General features: G+C 43.0%; 1 protein-coding gene across 2 annotated transcripts; it reads left to right on the top strand.

Moving 5' to 3' along the window:
- The first annotated feature begins 1,573 nt into the window (after positions 1–1,573).
- LOC115157690 (charged multivesicular body protein 5) lies at positions 1,574–18,565 on the top strand. Of its 2 annotated transcripts, XM_029706137.1 has the most exons (9): positions 1,574–1,774; positions 2,306–2,410; positions 6,087–6,133; positions 11,135–11,228; positions 13,842–13,913; positions 13,994–14,102; positions 15,447–15,562; positions 18,221–18,267; positions 18,314–18,565. In XM_029706137.1, exons 1-9 carry the CDS (start codon positions 1,706–1,708, stop codon positions 18,315–18,317), a joined length of 663 nt encoding a protein of 220 aa, XP_029561997.1. In that variant the 5' UTR covers positions 1,574–1,705; the 3' UTR covers positions 18,318–18,565. The 2 variants fall into 2 exon arrangements, with proteins under 2 accessions (XP_029561997.1, XP_029561996.1); XM_029706136.1 differs by having other exon boundaries at positions 18,221–18,565.
- Positions 18,566–19,571: the final 1,006 nt, after the last annotated feature.

The following is a 19,571-nucleotide window of genomic DNA, read 5'->3' as shown; positions in this document are numbered from 1 at the left end:
CCCTCTGTAGCGCCTTGAGGTCGGGTACCTTGCAGTTGCCATACCAGGCGGTGATACAGCCAGTCAACATGCTCTCAATGGTGCAGCTGTAGAGCTTTTTGAGAATCTGAAGCCCAAATCTTTTCAGTCTCCTGAGGGAAAGAAGCGCTGCCGTGCTCTCTTCATAAATGTGTTAATGTGTGTGGACCTTGTTATTTCCTTAGTGATCATGACGATAAGGAACTTGAAGCTCACGACCCGCTCCACTACAGCCCTGTTGATGTGAATGGGGCGTTTGCCATTCCTGTAGTGCATGATTAGCTCCTTTGTCTTGCTGACAAAGGGAGAGGTTGTTGTCCTGGCACCACACTGCCATGTCTCTGAGCTTTTCCGGGGGCTCCGGATGACCAGCTGCTGTCCCTCTCCCAGGCTGTCCCAGGCTGTCCCAGGCTGTCCCAGGCTGCCCCAGGCTGTAGTCCCCACCTGCTTCAAGGAGACCACCGTCATCCCAGTGCCCAATGAAAACAAGGTGACATGCCTGCAACTCTCATCTCTCCTTTTGCCAAAGTTATAGAATTACTGTTCGGAAACAAATGAAATAATTCAAAATAGCCTACTACACCATGAGAAGGACCATAATTTAGCCACAGAGGATCAATAGCTTTTCTTTTTTTTAAATAGCCTAGCTGTGGATTGTGTGTAGCCCAATAACAAGGCATAGCCTACGGTCAGGAATGGCAAATCTGTCAGTGAACAAACAGCATGCAGACAAAACAGGCCTTTCGCAATATTTCAAATACAATCAGGGGAAACCACAGGTTTGTTAAGAAATGGCTCCTGCCGAAAAGACTGTAGGCTACCAATATATTACATCAACTTCCAAATATTGTTGTACAAAGTAAAACAAGAGAGATACTGTACAGGCTTTTGCCAGGATGCATTAGCCATCACCTGCAAGTGAGCTGCAATCATTGGGTGAGTCAGTGAAACTTTAAAGCAATTTTTAGGACTATAATTTCCTTGTCATATTGTAGCTTACAATGTGTCTGTCTCCACACACCTAGGCCAAGGCTATTGATGGATTAAACACAAGGTTGTTTTTATTGATATCAGATTCTCCGTTTCTCAGTGTCAAAGTAGCCTGTGATTTTGATCATTTGTGTGGTATAAAAAAATAAAATATTATGCCAAAGTCTGCAGTCATGTAAAATGACGCATAATTAAATTGCATTAAAATGCGTTAATAAAAGGTCAACATTTACCCAGGAACCTAGGCGACAAAAAAATCTGCCCCATGTGTGAAACTTCTGTAAGTGCCTCTACTTTACTGATCAATGCCACTACGCAAATGCAATGCGATGATATGCATGCAATGCTTTATTATAAAGATCATATTTTTTCTCATGCATAATCACTGTTTTCATTGATGGTTTATAACTTGGTCGGTCACCCCCTCCAGGCCAGGCCAGAGTAATAACAGACACATATAATAATAACATATAATAATATATTAACAGATAGAAATCTGCCCTGCATGTGCAGCACCTGTTCTCACCACACGAGGGCGACCTTTGCTCAAACGTCATTGTCCACCGTCATTACCAATAGCATCACTTCGTGTGGGTACCGCAGCTTCCGGGTGTGTTCAGCGGTGGTTTACATATATATTTGATGCATTGTGTTTTATGACAGGTTATACGGCTTCTGGGAGTTATATATTGTCAAAATGAACCGAATATTTGGTCGGGGAAAACCCAAAGCACCTCCTCCTAATCTATCGGACTGCATAGGAAATGTAAGTTTTATCTGGTGGTGTGTTTGTTTTTCAGCTAGTTATGATGACAACCAGTCGGCTAAAGTTAGCCAGCTAACGTTACCTAGCGGGTTAGGATTAGGGGGGGTTAGGGTTAGTGATAGGGTTGTTCATCTGTAGAAATCAAAACAACAGAACTCACCAACATCTAATCACATTACGGTTCAACTGTAGAGCCATTTCCCTGGATGGATCATGTCACTGCAGCTAGTTAGGGTCATTTTCCATCTCGGGTCAAACAGCTAATAAACTGCCTTCTTTCCCAACGTGGTAATCCTGTAATTTGGTGTCTTGCTGCTTCAGGCTATTACAGTATTGTAATTGGTTTCTCCTGTTGTCTGTCCAGGTCTCATGTCTCTCCTAGCTGTAGGCCTGTCTGGGGACTGTCCCAAGGGGCTGCATTTTCCTTCAGTTTAGTCCAAACATGTCATTTAAAGGAAGGACTGTGGTATCTGTGTCTTTAGATAGTATTTATTGATACATCTGTGATTAACTGAGAGCTGTGTGATGTAGGTGGATGCCAGGGCGGAGTCGATGGATCAGAAGATCTCCCGTCTGGACGCTGAACTGATGAAGTATAAAGACCAAATGAAGAAGATGAGAGACGGACCCTCTAAGGTTAGAGGGAAAATCCATCTGAAATCAATCACTTTTTTTGACAGCATCCCTTTTGATTTAAACACAACTTTCCATCCATGTTTGCCCATGGAAGAAATGGTCAGAAAGTGACTTTTGGGACCTGAATGCCAAAACATTCAGGAGATAAAGGGTCCTCAAAGTTTACCCATTTTGCATACCCCACCATACCCCGAGACATCCATTTCTACATCACTGGGAAAAATAAACTGATGATTTGTAATAAAAAAAATTATGACATTTAACATAAATTATCTAAGAAAGTGTAAACTCTTTTTCATATCTGCATGTTGTAGCTTAGACCCTATTTCACATCATCTGAGGTTGTGTTGTGCCTGTCATCGGTTCACACACAACATGCTCTTGAATACAGAATGGGTGTCATTTCAACCATAGGTCCATTCTATGAGTTATGTTTCTATCTCTTCAGAACACTACGTTTAGATGGTACACCATTGACATTTTATTGACATTTTTACTTCTAATTACTACAATAAAATGGCTGCCGTCCCACCCGCCGTCGCATGTCAACTTAAATGGAAAAGTCTATTTTATTATCTACACTTATCTAAACGCAACATGCAAAAACTTCAAACATTTTACTAGAGTTACAGTTCATATAATGAAATCAGTCAACTGAAATAAATGAATTAGGACCTAATCTATTAATTTCACGACGAGGAATACAGATCTGCATCTGTTGGTCACAGATAGGGCTGACCTCATTTAGTTGACTGGGTGATTGTTTGGTCAATAGGCTGTTGGTCGACCCAAGATATTTTCTAGTCGAGCAGTGGAAAATATATTAAAAAGCCACAGTCCCCTGTGGCTCAGTTGATAGAGCATGGTGTTTGCAACGCCAGGGTTGTGGGTTCGGTTCCCACGGGGGACCAGTACGGAGAAAAAAAGGTATGAAATGTATGCATTCACTACTGTAAGTCGCTCTGGATAAGAGCGTCTGCTAAATGACTAAAATGTAAATGTAAAAAAAAAAGTTGTTTGCGGGGCGCACTTGCAGGGCCTAACTTGTGAGAATTTTTTGGGGGGTTTATTTCATTTACGAGATGTCAATTTATTAATTGTCTTTTGTTTGGAGCGCTCCTGTCAATCTTAAGGACACGCACCTGATTAGGCATAGAATGGACGCGCACCTGATTAGGCATAGAATGGACACGCACCTGATTAGGCATAGAATGGACACGTACCTGATTAGGCATAGAATGGACGCGCACCTGATTAGGCATAGAATGGACACGCACCTGATTAGGCATAGAATGGACACGCACCTGATTAGGCATAGAATGGACACGCACCTGATTAGGCATAGAATGGACGCGCACCTGATTAGGCATAGAATGGACACGCACCTGATTAGGCATAGAATGGACACGCACCTGATTAGGCATAGAATGGACGCGCACCTGATTAGGCATAGAATGGACACGCACCTGATTAGGCATAGAATGGACACGCACCTGATTAGGCATAGAATGGACGCGCACCTGATTAGGCATAGAATGGACGCGCACCTGATTAGGCATAGAATGGGCCTTTAGGCTACCTGCCTTTAGGTCTTTAGGCTACCTGGCCTGCTCCTAAATGTAGGCATATAAATGTGCCTATTTGGCGATCCGACAGTATTTCTGATTGGCTTAAAGCACCACCAAACCAAAGTCTGTTTTTACATCCATTGAGAATGACAATAGTTCTTCAACGTAGCCAATTTGAAAAATCTTTCCAGCTCTCTCTCCCTTTCCATAACCACTCGGCATGAAAGGGGGAAAAATATCATAAAATAGACCTTCCTGATTACTTCTTATCCCTTGCTCAAATAGCCTACAGCCGTGTCTGTCAGTCTGGAGCTCACTGGTGTGGGAAACTCTGAGGGACCAGAATATTTTATACAATCTTGCAAGTTTGCTAGCAAGCTTCAGGCTGGACCAAGTTAATAGTTGATACAATGTTTCAAGTTGGTTGCAGACAGGCCATGTGTAAACAATGTGATTTTCGGATATTGTTTTTATCAGAATGTTTTCTACCAGCAGACTACAAAGTTTGTATTTGTTGTCTTTATGTCGGCTATAGATATTGACAGATTTGTATCATTTTAATTTAGATAGAATTTTGATTAACCACATGACATTGATTTTGAGATGAAATAGAACTGTTCCATGAAAATGTGCATATGAAAACCATTACTGGCAAGCAGATCAGTAGAAATGGTAGGTTAACTTGGCACTCCAAATGGAGGTTGTAGACCGCTGGTGTAGCCTGTTCTGGCAACTTCAGGAACATAATGGCAGAATCTGCCAAGGCCAGCAACAGCAGCTATATTGATCTCTGGCTCCCTCTTTAGTAATTTGTGTGTCTTCATTTTTAATCGCTTAAAGCATCAGACAAGCTCAGTAGCCTACATATAGTTGATTTCATGTGTCTATATATGGAAAAATGCACGTTTAAAAATGTTGACTAATAGATTGGTCGAAACAACAAAACTCTGTCGACCAAGATTTTTTTAAAACAGGAAGAGCCCTACTCGCAGATACCTTAAATAAGGTGGGGGCGGGGATCAGAAAACCAGTCAGTATCTGGTGTGACCACCATTTACCTCGTGCAGCGTGACACATCTCCTTCGCTGTCAAAAAGTGGTTTAATGCAAATGATTTCACCCTAGAGCAGCGTTTCCCAAACTCGGTCCCCGGGACCCCAAGGGGAGCACGGTTTTATTTTCCCCCAACACTACACAGCTGATTCAGATTATCAACTAGTCATCATTAAAACCAAAACGTGCTCCCCTTGGGGTCCTGAAGACCGAGTTTCGGAAACGCTGCCCTTGACTGACCGCTTACACTAACCTCTGATGCCTGCAAGTCTATGTGTCAGTATGTCGGTCAGTCTGTCTTGCCTGCCTGTCCGTCTGTCTTGCCTGCCTGTCAGTCTGTCTTGCCTGCCTGTTAGTCTGTCTTGCCTGCCTGTCAGTCTGTCTTGTCTGCCTGTCAGTCTGTCTTGCCTGCCTGTCAGTCTTGTCTGTCTTGCCTGCCTGCCTGTCAATCTGTCTTGCCTGCCTGCCTGTCAGTCTGTCTTGCCTGCCTGCCTGTCAGTCTGTCTTGCCTGCCTGCCTGTCAGTCTGTCTTGCCTGCCTGCCTGCCTGTCAGTCTGTCTTGCCTGCCTGCCTGCCTGTCAGTCTGTCTTGCCTGCCTGCCTGTCAGTCTGTCTTGCCTGCCTGCCTGTCAGTCTGTCTTGCCTGCCTGCCTGTCAGTCTGTCTTGCCTGTCAGTCCGTCTTGCCTGCCTGTCAGTCAGTCCGTCTTGCCTGCCTGTCAGTCCGTCTGTCTTGCCTGCCTGTCAGTCCATCTGTCTTGCCTGCCTGTCAGTCAGTCTGTCTTGCCTGCCTGTCAGTCTGTCTCTGTCCTACTGTCTGTCTCGTCTGTCAGTCTGTCTTGCCTATCTGCCTGCCTGTCTGTCTCTGGTTGTTAGTCTGTCTTGCCTGCCTGTCTTCCTGCCTGTCTTGCCTGCCTGTCTTCCTGCCTGTCTTCCTGCCTGTCTTCCTGTCTGTCTGTCAGTCTGCCAGTCTTCCTGCCTGTCTGTCAGTGTTCTTGGGAGGGGAAAGCTGATGGACTAATAAAGTCTTCTTCTCTCCTATCTCCTCTTCCACTCCAGAACATGGTGAAGCAGAAAGCTATGAGGGTTCTGAAGCAGAAGAGACAGTAAGATGATGTTCATTTCAGTACTACTGTATAAGCAAGATACCACTGTTGTTTAGAAACAAACACTCAGTAAATGAGTCAAATTGTCAGCTTGGAACAAATGACCATATTGTATTCCAGGTATGAATAATGATATTTTATATTGAAGATATGTGATATATTGTATTCTACACTGAGTGGACAAAACATTAGACATAGACTGACCAGGTGCATCCAGGTGAAAGCTATGATTCCTTATTGATGTCACTTGTTAAATCCACTTCGATCAGTGTAGATCAGGGTTCCCCAACTGGTGGCCTGTGGGACAAATCTGTCCCTCCAACAATATTATTTGTCACCCCAAATCCCCAAAAATGAATTATGAACATTCTTTTAATTTAAAAAAGATTTTAAATTTTTTTAAATCTCAGACCCGAGATGCAAAAAGTCCCAAGAAGGAAGTTAACCCACCTAAATAATGCAAAACTTACATTTTAATTTCATTCATGAGGAGAGAGAATGCAGGAGACAGTCAACTAATAAAGCAGGCCGCGGACCATTCTGTGGTGCTGAAACATCAAGCTGCAGCCAATAGGTGAACAGCACCTGGTGCTGAAACATCAAGCTGCAGCCAATAGGTGAACAGCGCCTGGTGCTGAAACATCAAGCTGCAGCCAATAGGTGAACAGCGCCTGGTGCTGAAACATCAAGCTGCAGCCAATAGGTGAACAGCGCCTGGTGCTGAAACATCAAGCTGCAGCCAATAGGTGAACAGCGCCTGGTGCTGAAACATCAAGCTGCAGCCAATAGGTGAACAGCGCCTGGTGCTGAAACATGAAGCTGCAGCCAATAGGTGAACAGCGCCTGGTGTTGAAACATCAAGCTAACTTGTTATGCAAGTGTTGCCCAGCAACAGATGGAGAAAACCTACACCAGCTGAATAATTCATTTCTACAATAACCTTCATTTTAATTTGACTTTACAAACATCAAGAGGGCTTAATTGGAGTCTAATTCTTCCTGAGCCTAGGCCTATATAAAAATAATTGAACTAAGGCTGTCATTTAAATGTAGAGTCCTACATAAACAATCATTTAAATGTAGAGTCCTACATAAAACAATCCTTTAAATGTAGCATCCTACATAAACAATCAGTTAAATGTAGAGTCCTACATAAACAATCAGTTAAATGTAGAGTCCTACATAAACAATCAGTTAAATGTAGAGTCCTACATAAACAATCAGTTAAATGTAGAGTCCTACATAAACAATCAGTTAAATGTAGAGTCCTACATAAAACAATCATTTAAATGTAGCATCCTACATAAACAATCAGTTAAATGTAGAGTCCTACATAAACAATCAGTTAAATGTAGAGTCCTACATAAACAATCAGTTAAATGTAGAGTCCTACATAAACAATCATTTAAATGTAGAGTCCTACATAAAACAATCAGTTAAATGTAGAGTCCTACATAAACAATCAGTTAAATGTAGAGTCCTACATAAACAATCAGTTAATTGTAGAGTCCTACATAAACAATCATTTAAATGTAGAGTCCTACATAAAACAATCAGTTAAATGTAGAGTCCTACATAAACAATCAGTTGAATGTAGAGTCCTACATAAACAATCAGTTAATTGTAGAGTCCTACATAAAACAATCCTTTAAATGTAGCGTCCTACATAAACAATCAGTTAATTGTAGAGTCCTAGGTTGAGACTAGAGGAAGGACAAGAGTTAAAATAAAACTATTGTAAAATAGACTGTGTCCATAAAATGTATATAGTATGTATAAGATGGAAGTACAGGCCTAAGTGTTGTTGTTCACAAGTTTACTCCAGTTGGGGGAGGGATGGTAGGGTTGGAGGGTAATGAAGGAAATGTATAAAAAAATAAATAATATGTGTATTTTTTTTATTTAACCAGGTGGCCAGTTGAGAACAAGTCCTTTATTTAACCAGGTAGGCCAGTTGAGAACAAGTCCTTTATTTAACCAGGTAGGCTAGTTGAGAACAAGTCCTTTATTTAACCAGGTAGGCTAGTTGAGAACAAGTCCTTTATTTAACCAGGTCGGCCAGTTGAGAACAAGTTCTCATTTACAAATGTGACCTGGCCAAGATAAAGCAAAGCAGTGCGACACAAACAACAACACAGAGTTACACATGGAATAAACAAACATACAGTCAATAATACAATAGAAAAGAAGTCTATATACAGTGTGTGCAAATGGCATGAGGAGGTACGGCAATAAATAGGCCATAGTAGCGAAGTAATTACAATACAGCAAATCAACACTGGAGTTATAGATGAGCAGATGATGATGTGCAAGTAGAAATACTGGTGTGCAAAAAACTAAATAAAAACAATATGAGGATGAGGTAGGTAGATTTGTTGGGCTATTTACAGATGGACTATGTACAGCTGCAATGATCGGTAAGCTGCTCTGACAGCTGATGCTTAAAGTTAGTGAGGGAGATATGTCTCCAACTTCAGCGATTTTTGCAATTCGTTCCAGTCATTGGCAGCAGAGAACTGGAAGGAAAGGCGGCCAAACGAGGTGTTGGCTTTGGGGATATACAGGGGCGGCAGGTAGCCTAGTGGTTAGAGTGTTGGGCCAGTTGAAGTTGGAATCCCCGAGCTGACAAGGTAAAAATCTGTTGTTTTGCCCCTGAACAAGGCAGTTAACCCACTGTTCCCCGGTAGGCCGTCATTGTAAATAAGAATTTGTTCTTAACTGACTTGCCTAGTTAAAAAAAGGTCAAATAAATAAAAAATAAATAAAAATATGTATGTGTATATGTATGTATTTATATTTTTTGCAGAGATATATGCAAAAAATATATATGGGGGATTGGAAGTGATGCAGACAATTACATTAATGGAAGCTACAATCTATCAACAATATTAAAGTTGATCTACCCCTTAAAAAAAATAAAAAATGCTACATTTTATTTTCAAATAAGACACTCTGGCTTGTCATTGGGAAAATATGGTAAGATGAACGCATCTCTCTACATTCTTCCCTGAAACATCCATTTTCATTATCCACCTTTCTTTTGATACTTTTTGAGAGCGATATTATCTGTTACTATCAAGTTAATTATTCTGAAGGAATGTTGAGTCCATGGTGCTTGCCTACGGAGCTGTGAGGGGAACGGCACCTCTGTACCTTCAGGCTCTGATCAGGCCCTACACCCAAACAAGGGCACTGCGTTCATCCACCTCTGGCCTGCTCGCCTCCCTACCTCTGAGGAAGCACAGTTCCCGCTCAGCCCAGTCAAAACTGTTCGCTGCTCTGGCACCCCAATGGTGGAACAAGCTCCCTCACGACGCCAGGACAGCGGAGTCAATCACCACCTTCCGGAGACACCTGAAACCCCACCTCTTTAAGGAATACCTGGGATAGGACAAAGTAATCCTTCTAACCCCCCCTAAAAGATTTAGATGTACTATTGTAAAGTGGTTGTTCCACTGGATATCTTAAGGTGAATGCACCAATTTGTAAGTCGCTCTGGATAAGAGCGTCTGCTAAATGACTTAAATGTAAAAAGATTAGTGTAACCCTCAGTAGACTACATAGAACTGTTTCCCCCACCAATCAGCGCACAGAGAAATAGAAACTACAGTAGACTACATAGAACTGTTTCCCCCACCAATCAGCGCACAGAGAAATAGAAACTACAGTAGGCTACGTAGATCTGTTTCCCCCACCAATCAGTGCACAGAGAAATAGAAACTACAGTAGACTACGTAGAACTGTTTCCCCCACCAATCAGCGCACAGAGAAATAGAAACTACAGTGGACTACATAGAACTGTTTCCCCCACCAATCAGCGCACAGAGAAATAGAAACTACAGTAGGCTACGTAGAACTGTTTCCCCCACCAATCAGCGCACAGAGAAATAGAAACTACAGTAGGCTACGTAGAACTGTTTTTCCCCACCAATCAACGCACAGAGAAATAGAAACTACAGTAGGCTACGTAGAACTGTTTTTCCCCACCAATCAACGCACAGAGAAATATACAATATAATTGAATAGAGACATTGGTTATAGTGTAATCAGATCAAAATTGATTGTTATTGTCACTAAATGCATTATGTACTAATCAGATGTGTTAAACATGTTGTTCCATTTGTAGTGTAAGCCAATTAATTGTGCTAATATTGTTCTGGCCCGCCGACTATTAGCTCAGACAAACTTTGGCCCGAGGCCAAACATAGTTGGCAAACCCTGGTTCAGATGAAGGGGAGGAGACGGGTTAAAGAAGGGTTTTTAAGCCTTGAGACAATTGAAACATGGATTGTGTGCCATTCAGAGGGAGAATGGACAAGACAAAATATTTAAGTGCTTTTGAACGGGGTATGGTTGTAGGTGCCAGGCGAACCGGTTTGTGTCAAGAACTGCAGAGCTGCCGGGTTTTTCACACTCAACAGTTTCTTGTGTGTATCAATAATGGTCCACCACCCAAAGGACATCCAGCCAACTTGACACAACTGTGGGAAGCATTGGAGTCAACATGGACCAGCATCCCTGTGGAACGCTTTCAAAACCTTGTAGAGTCCATGTTCTGATGAATGGAGGCTGAGGACAAAAGGGGGTTCCTAGTGTTTTGTACACTCAGTGTATATTATGTTGCAGGTATGAATAATTATGTGTTATATTCCAGGTATGAATAATGACCATGTTATATTCCAGGTATGAATAACGACCATGTTATATTCCAGGTATGAATAATGACCATGTTATATTCCAGGTATGAATAATGACCATGTTGTATTCCAGGTATGAATAATGACCATGTTGTATTCCAGGTATGAATAATGACCATGTTGTATTCCAGGTATGAATAATGACCATGTTGTATTCCAGGTATGAATAATGACCATGTTGTATTCCAGGTATGAATAATGACCATGTTGTATTCCAGGTATGAATAATGGCCATGTTATATTCCAGGTATGAATAACGACCATGTTATATTCCAGGTATGAATAATGACCATGTTATATTCCAGGTATGAGGGCCAGAGAGACCAGCTGGCTCAGCAGTCCTTCAACATGGAACAGGCCAACTACACTATACAGTCCCTCAAGGATACCAAAACTACAGTAAGACCTGTCACTAACTACACTGTATCTGCTGTATAGCCCCACTACACCATCCAGTCACTAAAGGACACTACAACTACAGTAGGACACTAAAACTACAGTAGAACACTACAACTACAGTAGGACACTACAACTACAGTAGGACACTAAAACTACAGTAAGACCTGTCACAAACTACACTGGTAATTATGCCGTAACTACGCTATAACTACACTACAACCAAACTACACTGTAACTACATTACATAATAACCACACAATAACTCCACTACCCTGTAACTACACCACACAATAACTACACCAACACTACACTACACTATAACTACACCATAACTTCACTACACTATAACAACACTGTAACTACACTAACTACACCATACCTACACTACACTATAACCACACAATAACTACACTACACTGTAACTACACTATAACTACACCATACCTACACTACTCTGGAACTACACTATAACTACACTACACCATACCTACACTACTCTGGAACTACACTACACCGTAACTACACTACACACTAACTACACCATAACTATACTACACTGTAACTTCACTATAACTACACTAACCAAACTACACTATAACTACACCATAACTTCACTACACCGTAACTACACTACACTATAACTACACCATAACTTCACTACACTGTAACTTCACTATAACTACACTAACCAAACTACACTATAACTACACCATAACTTCACTACACTGTAACTTCACTATAACTACACTAACCAAACTACACTGTAACTACACCATAACTGCACTACACTGTAACTACACCATAACTGCACTACACTGTAACTACACAATAACTACACTACACTGTAACTACACTACACTGTAACTACACTATACTACACTACACTATAACTACACAATAACTACACTACACCGTAACTACACTACACACTAAGTACACCATAACTATTCTACACTAACTTCACTATAACTACACTAACCAAACTACACTAACTACACCATAACTACACTACACTGTAACTACACCGTAACTACACTACACTGTAACTACACTATAACTACACTACACTGTAACTACACTATACTATAACTACACCATAACAACACTATGACCAAACTACACTCTGACTACACTATAACTACACTACACTGTGACTACACTATAACTACACCTTAACCAAACTACAGTGTAACTACACTAACTGCACAATAACTGCACAACACTATGGCTACACTGTAACTACACCGTAACTACATCATAGTGACACTACACTATAACTACACTACACTGTAACTACACCGTAACTACACTACACTGTAACTACACTATAACTACACTACACTGTAACTACACTATACTATAACTACACCATAACAACACTATGACCAAACTACACTCTGACTACACTATAACTACACTACACTGTGACTACACTATAACTACACCTTAACCAAACTACAGTGTAACTACACTAACTGCACAATAACTGCACAACACTATGGCTACACTGTAACTACACCGTAACTACATCATAGTGACACTACACTATAACTACATTACACTGTAACTACACTGTAAAGACACTATACCTGCACTGTAACTACACTACACTGTAAAGACACTAACTACATCATAGCGACACTACACTATAACTACATTACACCGTAACTACACTGTAATGACACTAACTATAATGTAATGACACTAACTACACTGTAATGACACTAACTACACTGTAATGACACTAACTATAATGTAATGACACTAACTACACTGTAATTACACTATACCTGCACTGTAACTACACTACACTGTAACTACACTGACACTACACATAACTACCATGTTACTACACTCTTACTACCATGTAACTACACTGTTACTACCATGTAACTACATTGTAACTACACTGTAACAACACCATGCAAATGTATCTTAATTCTGCACACAATCAGGTTACCGAAAGTGCATACAGTGGGTGATGTCATCAGTATTCTGCCTTCAAGTCTCCGGAAAACGTGTGTTTTGCGAGCGAGAGGCACCTTTCATTATAACGTTCGAGGAAATACATTCCTAGCATGGAACGTGTCTGCTGGCCTCTTAAATGTTAACCAGCTAGCTAAGAAAATATTTGGTTGGCTACAGTTATGCTAAGCCATTTGCAAATCCTTTTAGCTGTGCTTGCTAGCTTGCTGGCTAACTACAGAGGTTAGCTGGCTAGTTAGCTACAGTAGTTGGCTACTGCCATGAAGTTGTTGTTGTGTTATCATATTTAGCCTGTTCCATCGTTCGCAGAATGCATACATTTGAATATAGCGCGGGAGAAGGGAATCCGGACACACGGTGGACACTTTTAAATGTAGGTGTAGATGCATGACACGTTTTGTAATTCCATGATCAGAATTCTATGATCAGAATACAAAAAACTGCTTTAACTGTCATGTCTAGACAGGGCCTCAGACTACAATAAGGATTACACGATCTGTCTCTGTTCAGTTCTCTTCTGTCCCACGGAAGAGAACTGAAACATGCATGCAAAGCAGAGGGAATGGGTTTGATTAGATATAAAGGATCAGTCCTTGACTACTTGTCCTTTGTATTGTTGGTTCCCAGGTGGAGGCTATGAAGATTGGAGCTAAAGAGATGAAGAGGGCTTACAAGGACGTGAAGACCGATCAGATAGAAGTAACTCATTTCATGTGTTTATATCAGTTCCCTCACAGTATACGCTGTGTAGCTTCTTCATCATGTATGATGTGGTGTAGGACCTACAGGATCAGCTGGAGGACATGATGGAGGATGCCAACGAGGTTCAGGAGTCTCTGAGTCGCAGCTACGGAACTCCTGAGATAGACGAGGACGACCTGGACGCAGGTAGGATGTCTAACAGCAGGTAGGGGTGGGTCTAACAGCAGGTAGGGGTGTGGGTCTAACAGCAGGTAGGGGTGTGGGTCTAACAGCAGGTAGGGGTGTGGGTCTAACAGCAGGTAGGGGTGTGGGTCTAACAGCAGGTAGGGGTGTGGGTCTAACAGCAGGTAGGGGTGTGGGTCTAACAGCAGGTAGGGGTGGGTCTAACAGCAGGTAGGGGTGTGGGTCTAACAGCAGGTAGGGGTGTGGGTCTAACAGCAGGTAGGGGTGTGGGTCTAACAGCAGGTAGGGGTGTGGGTCTAACAGCAGGTAGGGGTGTGGGTCTAACAGCAGGTAGGGGCGTGGGTCTAACAGCAGGTAGGGGCGTGGGTCTAACAGCAGGTAGGGGTGTGGGTCGATCAGCAGGTAGGGGTGTGGGTCTAACAGCAGGTTGAGGTGTCTAACAGCAGGTAGGGGTGTGGGTCTAACAGCAGGTAGGGGTGTGGGTCTAACAGCAGGTAGGGGTGTGGGTCTAACAGCAGGTAGGGGTGTGGGTCTAACAGCAGGTAGGGGTGTGGGTCTAACAGCAGGTAGGAGTATGGGTCTAACAGCAGGTAGGGGTGTGGGTCGAACAGCAGGTAGGGGTGTGGGTCTAACAGCAGGTTGAGGTGTCTAACAGCAGGTAGGGGTGTGGGTCTAACAGCAGGTAGGGGTGTGGGTCTAACAGCAGGTAGGAGTATGGGTCTAACAGCAGGTAGGGGTGTGGGTCGAACAGCAGGTAGGGGTGTGGGTCTAACAGCAGGTAGGGGTGTGGGTCTAACAGCAGGTAGGGGTGTGGGTCTAACAGCAGGTAGGAGTATGGGTCTAACAGCAGGTAGGGGTGTGGGTCTAACAGCAGGTAGGGGTGTGGGTCTAACAGCAGGTAGGGGTGTGGGTCTAACAGCAGGTAGGGGTGTGGGTCTAACAGCAGGTAGGGGTGTGGGTCTAACAGCAGGTAGGGGTGTGGGTCTAACAGCAGGTAGGGGTGGGTCTAACAGCAGGTAGGGGTGTGGGTCTAACAGCAGGTAGGGGTGGGTCTAACAGCAGGTAGGGGTGTGGGTCTAACAGCAGGTAGGGGCGTGGGTCTAACAGCAGGTAGGGGTGTGGGTCTAACAGCAGGTAGGGGTGTGGGTCTAATAGCAGGTAGGGGTGTGGGTCTAACAGCAGGTAGGGGTGTGGGTCTAACAGCAGGTAGGGGTGTGGGTCTAACAGCAGGTAGGGGTGTGGGTCTAACAGCAGGTAGGGGCGTGGGTCTAACAGCAGGTAGGGGTGGGTCTAACAGCAGGTAGGGGTGTGGGTCTACAGCTGGTTGATGTTGTTGTGTTTTGTCAGAGCTGGATGCCCTAGGGGATGAGTTGTTACTGGATGATGACAGTTCCTACCTGGATGAGGCTTCCTCTGCCCCCTCCATCCCAGAGGGCGTACCCAACGACAGTAAAACCAACAAGGTAAGACACAGCCCTCGCCTGCACAGAGCCCTGACCTCAACCCATCGATCACCTTTGGAATGAATTGGAACACCGACTGTGAGCCAGGCCCAATCGCCCAACATCAGCGCCCGACCTCACTAATGCTTGTGGCTGAATGGAATCAAGTCTCCGCAGCAATGATCCAACATCTAGTGGAAAGCCTTCCCAGAAGAGTGGAGGCTGTTATAGCAGCTATGTTCCAACATCTAGTGGAAAGCCTTCCCAGAAGAGTGGAGGCTGTTATAGCAGCAATGTTCCAACATCTAGTGGAAAGCCTTCCCAGAAGAGTGGAGGCTGTTATAGCAGCAATGTTCCAACATCTAGTGGAAAGCCTTCCCAGAAGAGTGGAGGCTGTTATAGCAGCAATGTTCCAACATCTAGTGGAAAGCCTTCCCAGAAGAGAGGAGGCTGTTATAGCAGCAAAGGGGGGACCAACTCCATATTAATGACTTCCCAGAAGAGTGGAGGCTGTTATAGCAGCAATGTTCCAACATCTAGTGGAAAGCCTTCCCAGAAGACTGGAGGCTGTTATAGCAGCAAAGGGGGGACCAACTCCATATTAATGACTTCCCAGAAGAGTGGAGGCTGTTATAGCAGCAAAGGGGGGGGCAACTCCATATTAATGCCTTCCCTGAAGAGTGAAGGCTGTTATAGCAGCAAAGGGGGGACCAACTCCATATTAATGACTTCCCAGAAGAGTGGAGGCTGTTATAGCAGCAAAGGGGGGGACCAACTCCATATTAAAGCCTTCCCAGAAGAGAGGAGGCTGTTATAGCAGCAAAGGGGAAGGACCAACTCCATATTAATGCCCATTATTTTGGAATGAGATGTTCAATCAGCAGGTGTCCACGTACTTTTGGTCATGTAGTGAACTGATACGGTGCATTTGGAAAGTATTCAGACCCCTTGACTTTTTCCACATTTTGTTACGTTACAGCCTTGTTTTAAAATGGAATCAACATTATCTCGTAATGACAAAGCAAAATAGTTTTTTAGACATTTTAGCAAATGTATTAAAAATAACACCCTTCACTCAGTACTTTGTTGAAGCACCTTTGGCAGCGATTACAGCCTCGAGTCTTCTTGGGTATGACGCTACAAGCTTGGCACACCTGTATTTGGGGAGTTTCTCCCATTCTTCTCTGCAGATCCTCTCAAGCTCTGTCAGGTTAGATGGGGAGCGTCGCTGCACAGATATTCTCAGGTCTCTCCAGAGATGTTCGATCTGGTTAAAGTCCTTGTTCTGGCAGGTCATTGTCCTGTTGGAAGGTGAACCTTGGCCCCAGTCTGAGGTCCTGAGCACTCTGGAGCAGATTTTCATCAACGATCTCTGTGTACTTTGCTCCGTTCATCTTTCCTTCGTTCCTGACTCCCAGTCCCTGCCACTGAAAAACATCCCCACAGCATGATGCTGCCACCACCATACTTCACCGTAGGGATGGTGCCAGGTTTCCTCCAGACGCTTGGCATTCAGGCTAAAGAGTTACATCTTGGTTTCATCAGACCAGAGAATCTTGTTTCTCATGGTCTGAGAGTCCTTTAGGTGCCTTTTGGCAAACTTTTTACTGAGGAGTGGCTTCTGTCTGGCCACTCTACCGTAAAGGCCTGATTGAGAGGAACTCTGGAGCTCTGTCAGAGTGGCCATCAGGTTCTTGGTCACCTCCCTGTCCAAGGCCCTTCTCCCCCGATTGCTCGGTTTGGCCGGGCGGCCAGCTCTAGGAAGAGTCTTGGTGGTTCTAAACTTCTTCCATTTAAGAATGATGGAGGCCACTGTGTTCTTGGGGACCTTCAATGCTGCAGACGTTTGTTGGTACCCTTCCCCAGACCTGTGCCTCGACACAATCCTGTCTCGGCGTTCTACGGACAATTCCTTTGGCCTCATGGCTTGGTTTTTGTTCCGACATGCACTGTCAACTGTGGGACCTTATATAGACTGGTGTGTGCCTTTCCAAATCATGTCCAATCAATTGAATTTACCACAGATGGACTCCAATCAAGTTGTAGAAACATCTCAAGGATGATCAATGGAAACAGGATGAACCTGAGCTCAATTTCAAGTCTCATGGCAAAGGGTCTGAATACTTATGTAAATAAGGTATTTCTGTTTTTTTTGTCATTATGGGGTATTGTGTGTAGATTGAGGAAACATTTTTTTTAATCAATTTTAGAATAAGCATGTAACATAGCAAAATGTGGAAAAAGTGAAGGGGTCTGAATACTTTCCAAATGCGCTGTACTTCAATTCATTTTTTTAACTGGTACCCAGCTACCTTCATACTAGTCTTGTGGGGCTTGTGGGTGTCCTAGAGCAAAACAAGCAACATGTTCTTGTGAGTCCCACCTTTCCATAGAGGGGCTACTAGTATGTAGCCCAAACCGTTCGTACGCTACAGACGATTTTGTGAGGAGCGATTTTCGGGATGCCTCATAGTCTGACAAACACCTCTCTAGCTCTGTCACCTTTCACCTCAGATGTGATGTCTCCTGGTCTGACAAACACCTCTCTAGCTCTGTTACCTTTCACCTCAGATGGGATGTCTACTGGTCTGACAAACACCTCTCTAGCTTAAACTGACTGATATGTTATTGTTATTGAATCTAGGGTTTTTTTTAACAAGTATTTTCTTGTTTTTCCAGGATGGTGTTCTGGTGGATGAATTTGGTCTGCCACAGATTCCTGCTACATAAAACTACAGATCCCTGCTACATAAAACTACAGATCCCTGCTACATAAAACTACAGATCCCTGCTACATAAAACTACAGATCCCTGCTACATAAAACTACAGATCCCTGCTACATAAAACTACAGATTCCTGCTACATATAACTACAGATCCCTGCTACATAAAACTACAGATCCCTGCTACATAAAACTACAGATTCCTGCTACATAAAACTACAAATTCCTGCTACATAAAACTACCGATCCCTGCTACATAAAACTACAGATTCCTGCTACATAAAACTACAGATTCCTGCTACACTTTTATATGTAGAGTAACATTTCTACATTACAATGATCTGACCTGAGAACAGGTTACATAACTTACTACCACTGTATTACTAAGGTATTGATGCTGCTTTGGAGATGAGTTTATATTGTTACCGATAGGGTTTACATTTACCTAAAGCCGTCCCTTTAAATGCGGTGTACCTTTAATTAGAAGGTTCTCGACAGACTCGGTGGAATATATGGAGAATATTAGGGGTCAATGACAGAAAGCCATGGAAATACATACATTTGTTTCCTTTTCAGCACCAATTGGTAGATTTTAAAATGCTCTGATCTTGTATATTATTTAGGGTTAGGAAAGTAAAAACCGGTTTGGAGAGCCTTTACGCACTAAATATATTGGTGAATCAAAACTATAGTGGTTTGATTCATCCTGAAAGTTGTCATATTCAGTTGTTCAATCCATGAAGTATTGGAAGGGGAGAAAAGTGTACATTGGGGTTGACCAGTAGTCCTGTAAAACTATCCTAATAATCATCACTAGTCGTGGAACTGGGATGACAACGGTCCAGTCGTCTAGAACCGTGCTCCAGGCTCCAGGTATAAACTGCTATGTGTGGTCTGCTTTCCATAATGATTCACATCATAGGCTAAATCACCACGAAGGATGGGGGACATGTCCCCCCCCCCCCCCCCCCCAACATTCAGAACGGGTCAATTCCCCCCCCCCCCCAATCATTTCAGGCAATGTGTTTTAAAATGTTTTTTAAAAATCGCCCTTGATTCAAATAGGCTACAGGTCCCAAATTATGCCAGAACTTGTAATACATGAGCTTAATATGATCTATCACTATTGCTAGCGATCCTCAGGAACAACCAACATGACAGAGGGAAGAAAGGTCAACTAACAATGTAATGTAATGATGCAACATGTAAGGAAACTAACACTGAAGTGACAGTTCTAAACGTACACTACCGTTCAAAAGTTTAGGGTCACTTAGAAATGTCCTTGTTTTTGAAAGAAAAGCACAATT

This window comes from Salmo trutta, chromosome 21 (genome assembly GCF_901001165.1).
Source record: "Salmo trutta chromosome 21, fSalTru1.1, whole genome shotgun sequence".
Taxonomy (NCBI): domain Eukaryota; kingdom Metazoa; phylum Chordata; class Actinopteri; order Salmoniformes; family Salmonidae; genus Salmo; species Salmo trutta.
The sequence above is the reverse complement of the archived record's forward strand: the minus strand, read 5'-3'. Positions and strand labels throughout refer to the sequence as shown.

What these genes read in the sequence shown, in the direction of transcription:
- LOC115157690 (XM_029706137.1), top strand. Translation starts at nt 1,706, where the DNA reads ATGAACCGAATATTTGGTCGGGGAAAACCCAAAGCACCTCCTCCTAAT. An exon ending in TATCGGACTGCATAGGAAAT is followed by an intron (nt 1,775 to 2,305) that starts GTAAGTTTTATC and finishes TGTGTGATGTAG; the next exon opens with GTGGATGCCAGGGCGGAGTC. An exon ending in GTTCTGAAGCAGAAGAGACA is followed by an intron (nt 6,134 to 11,134) that starts GTAAGATGATGT and finishes GTTATATTCCAG; the next exon opens with GTATGAGGGCCAGAGAGACC.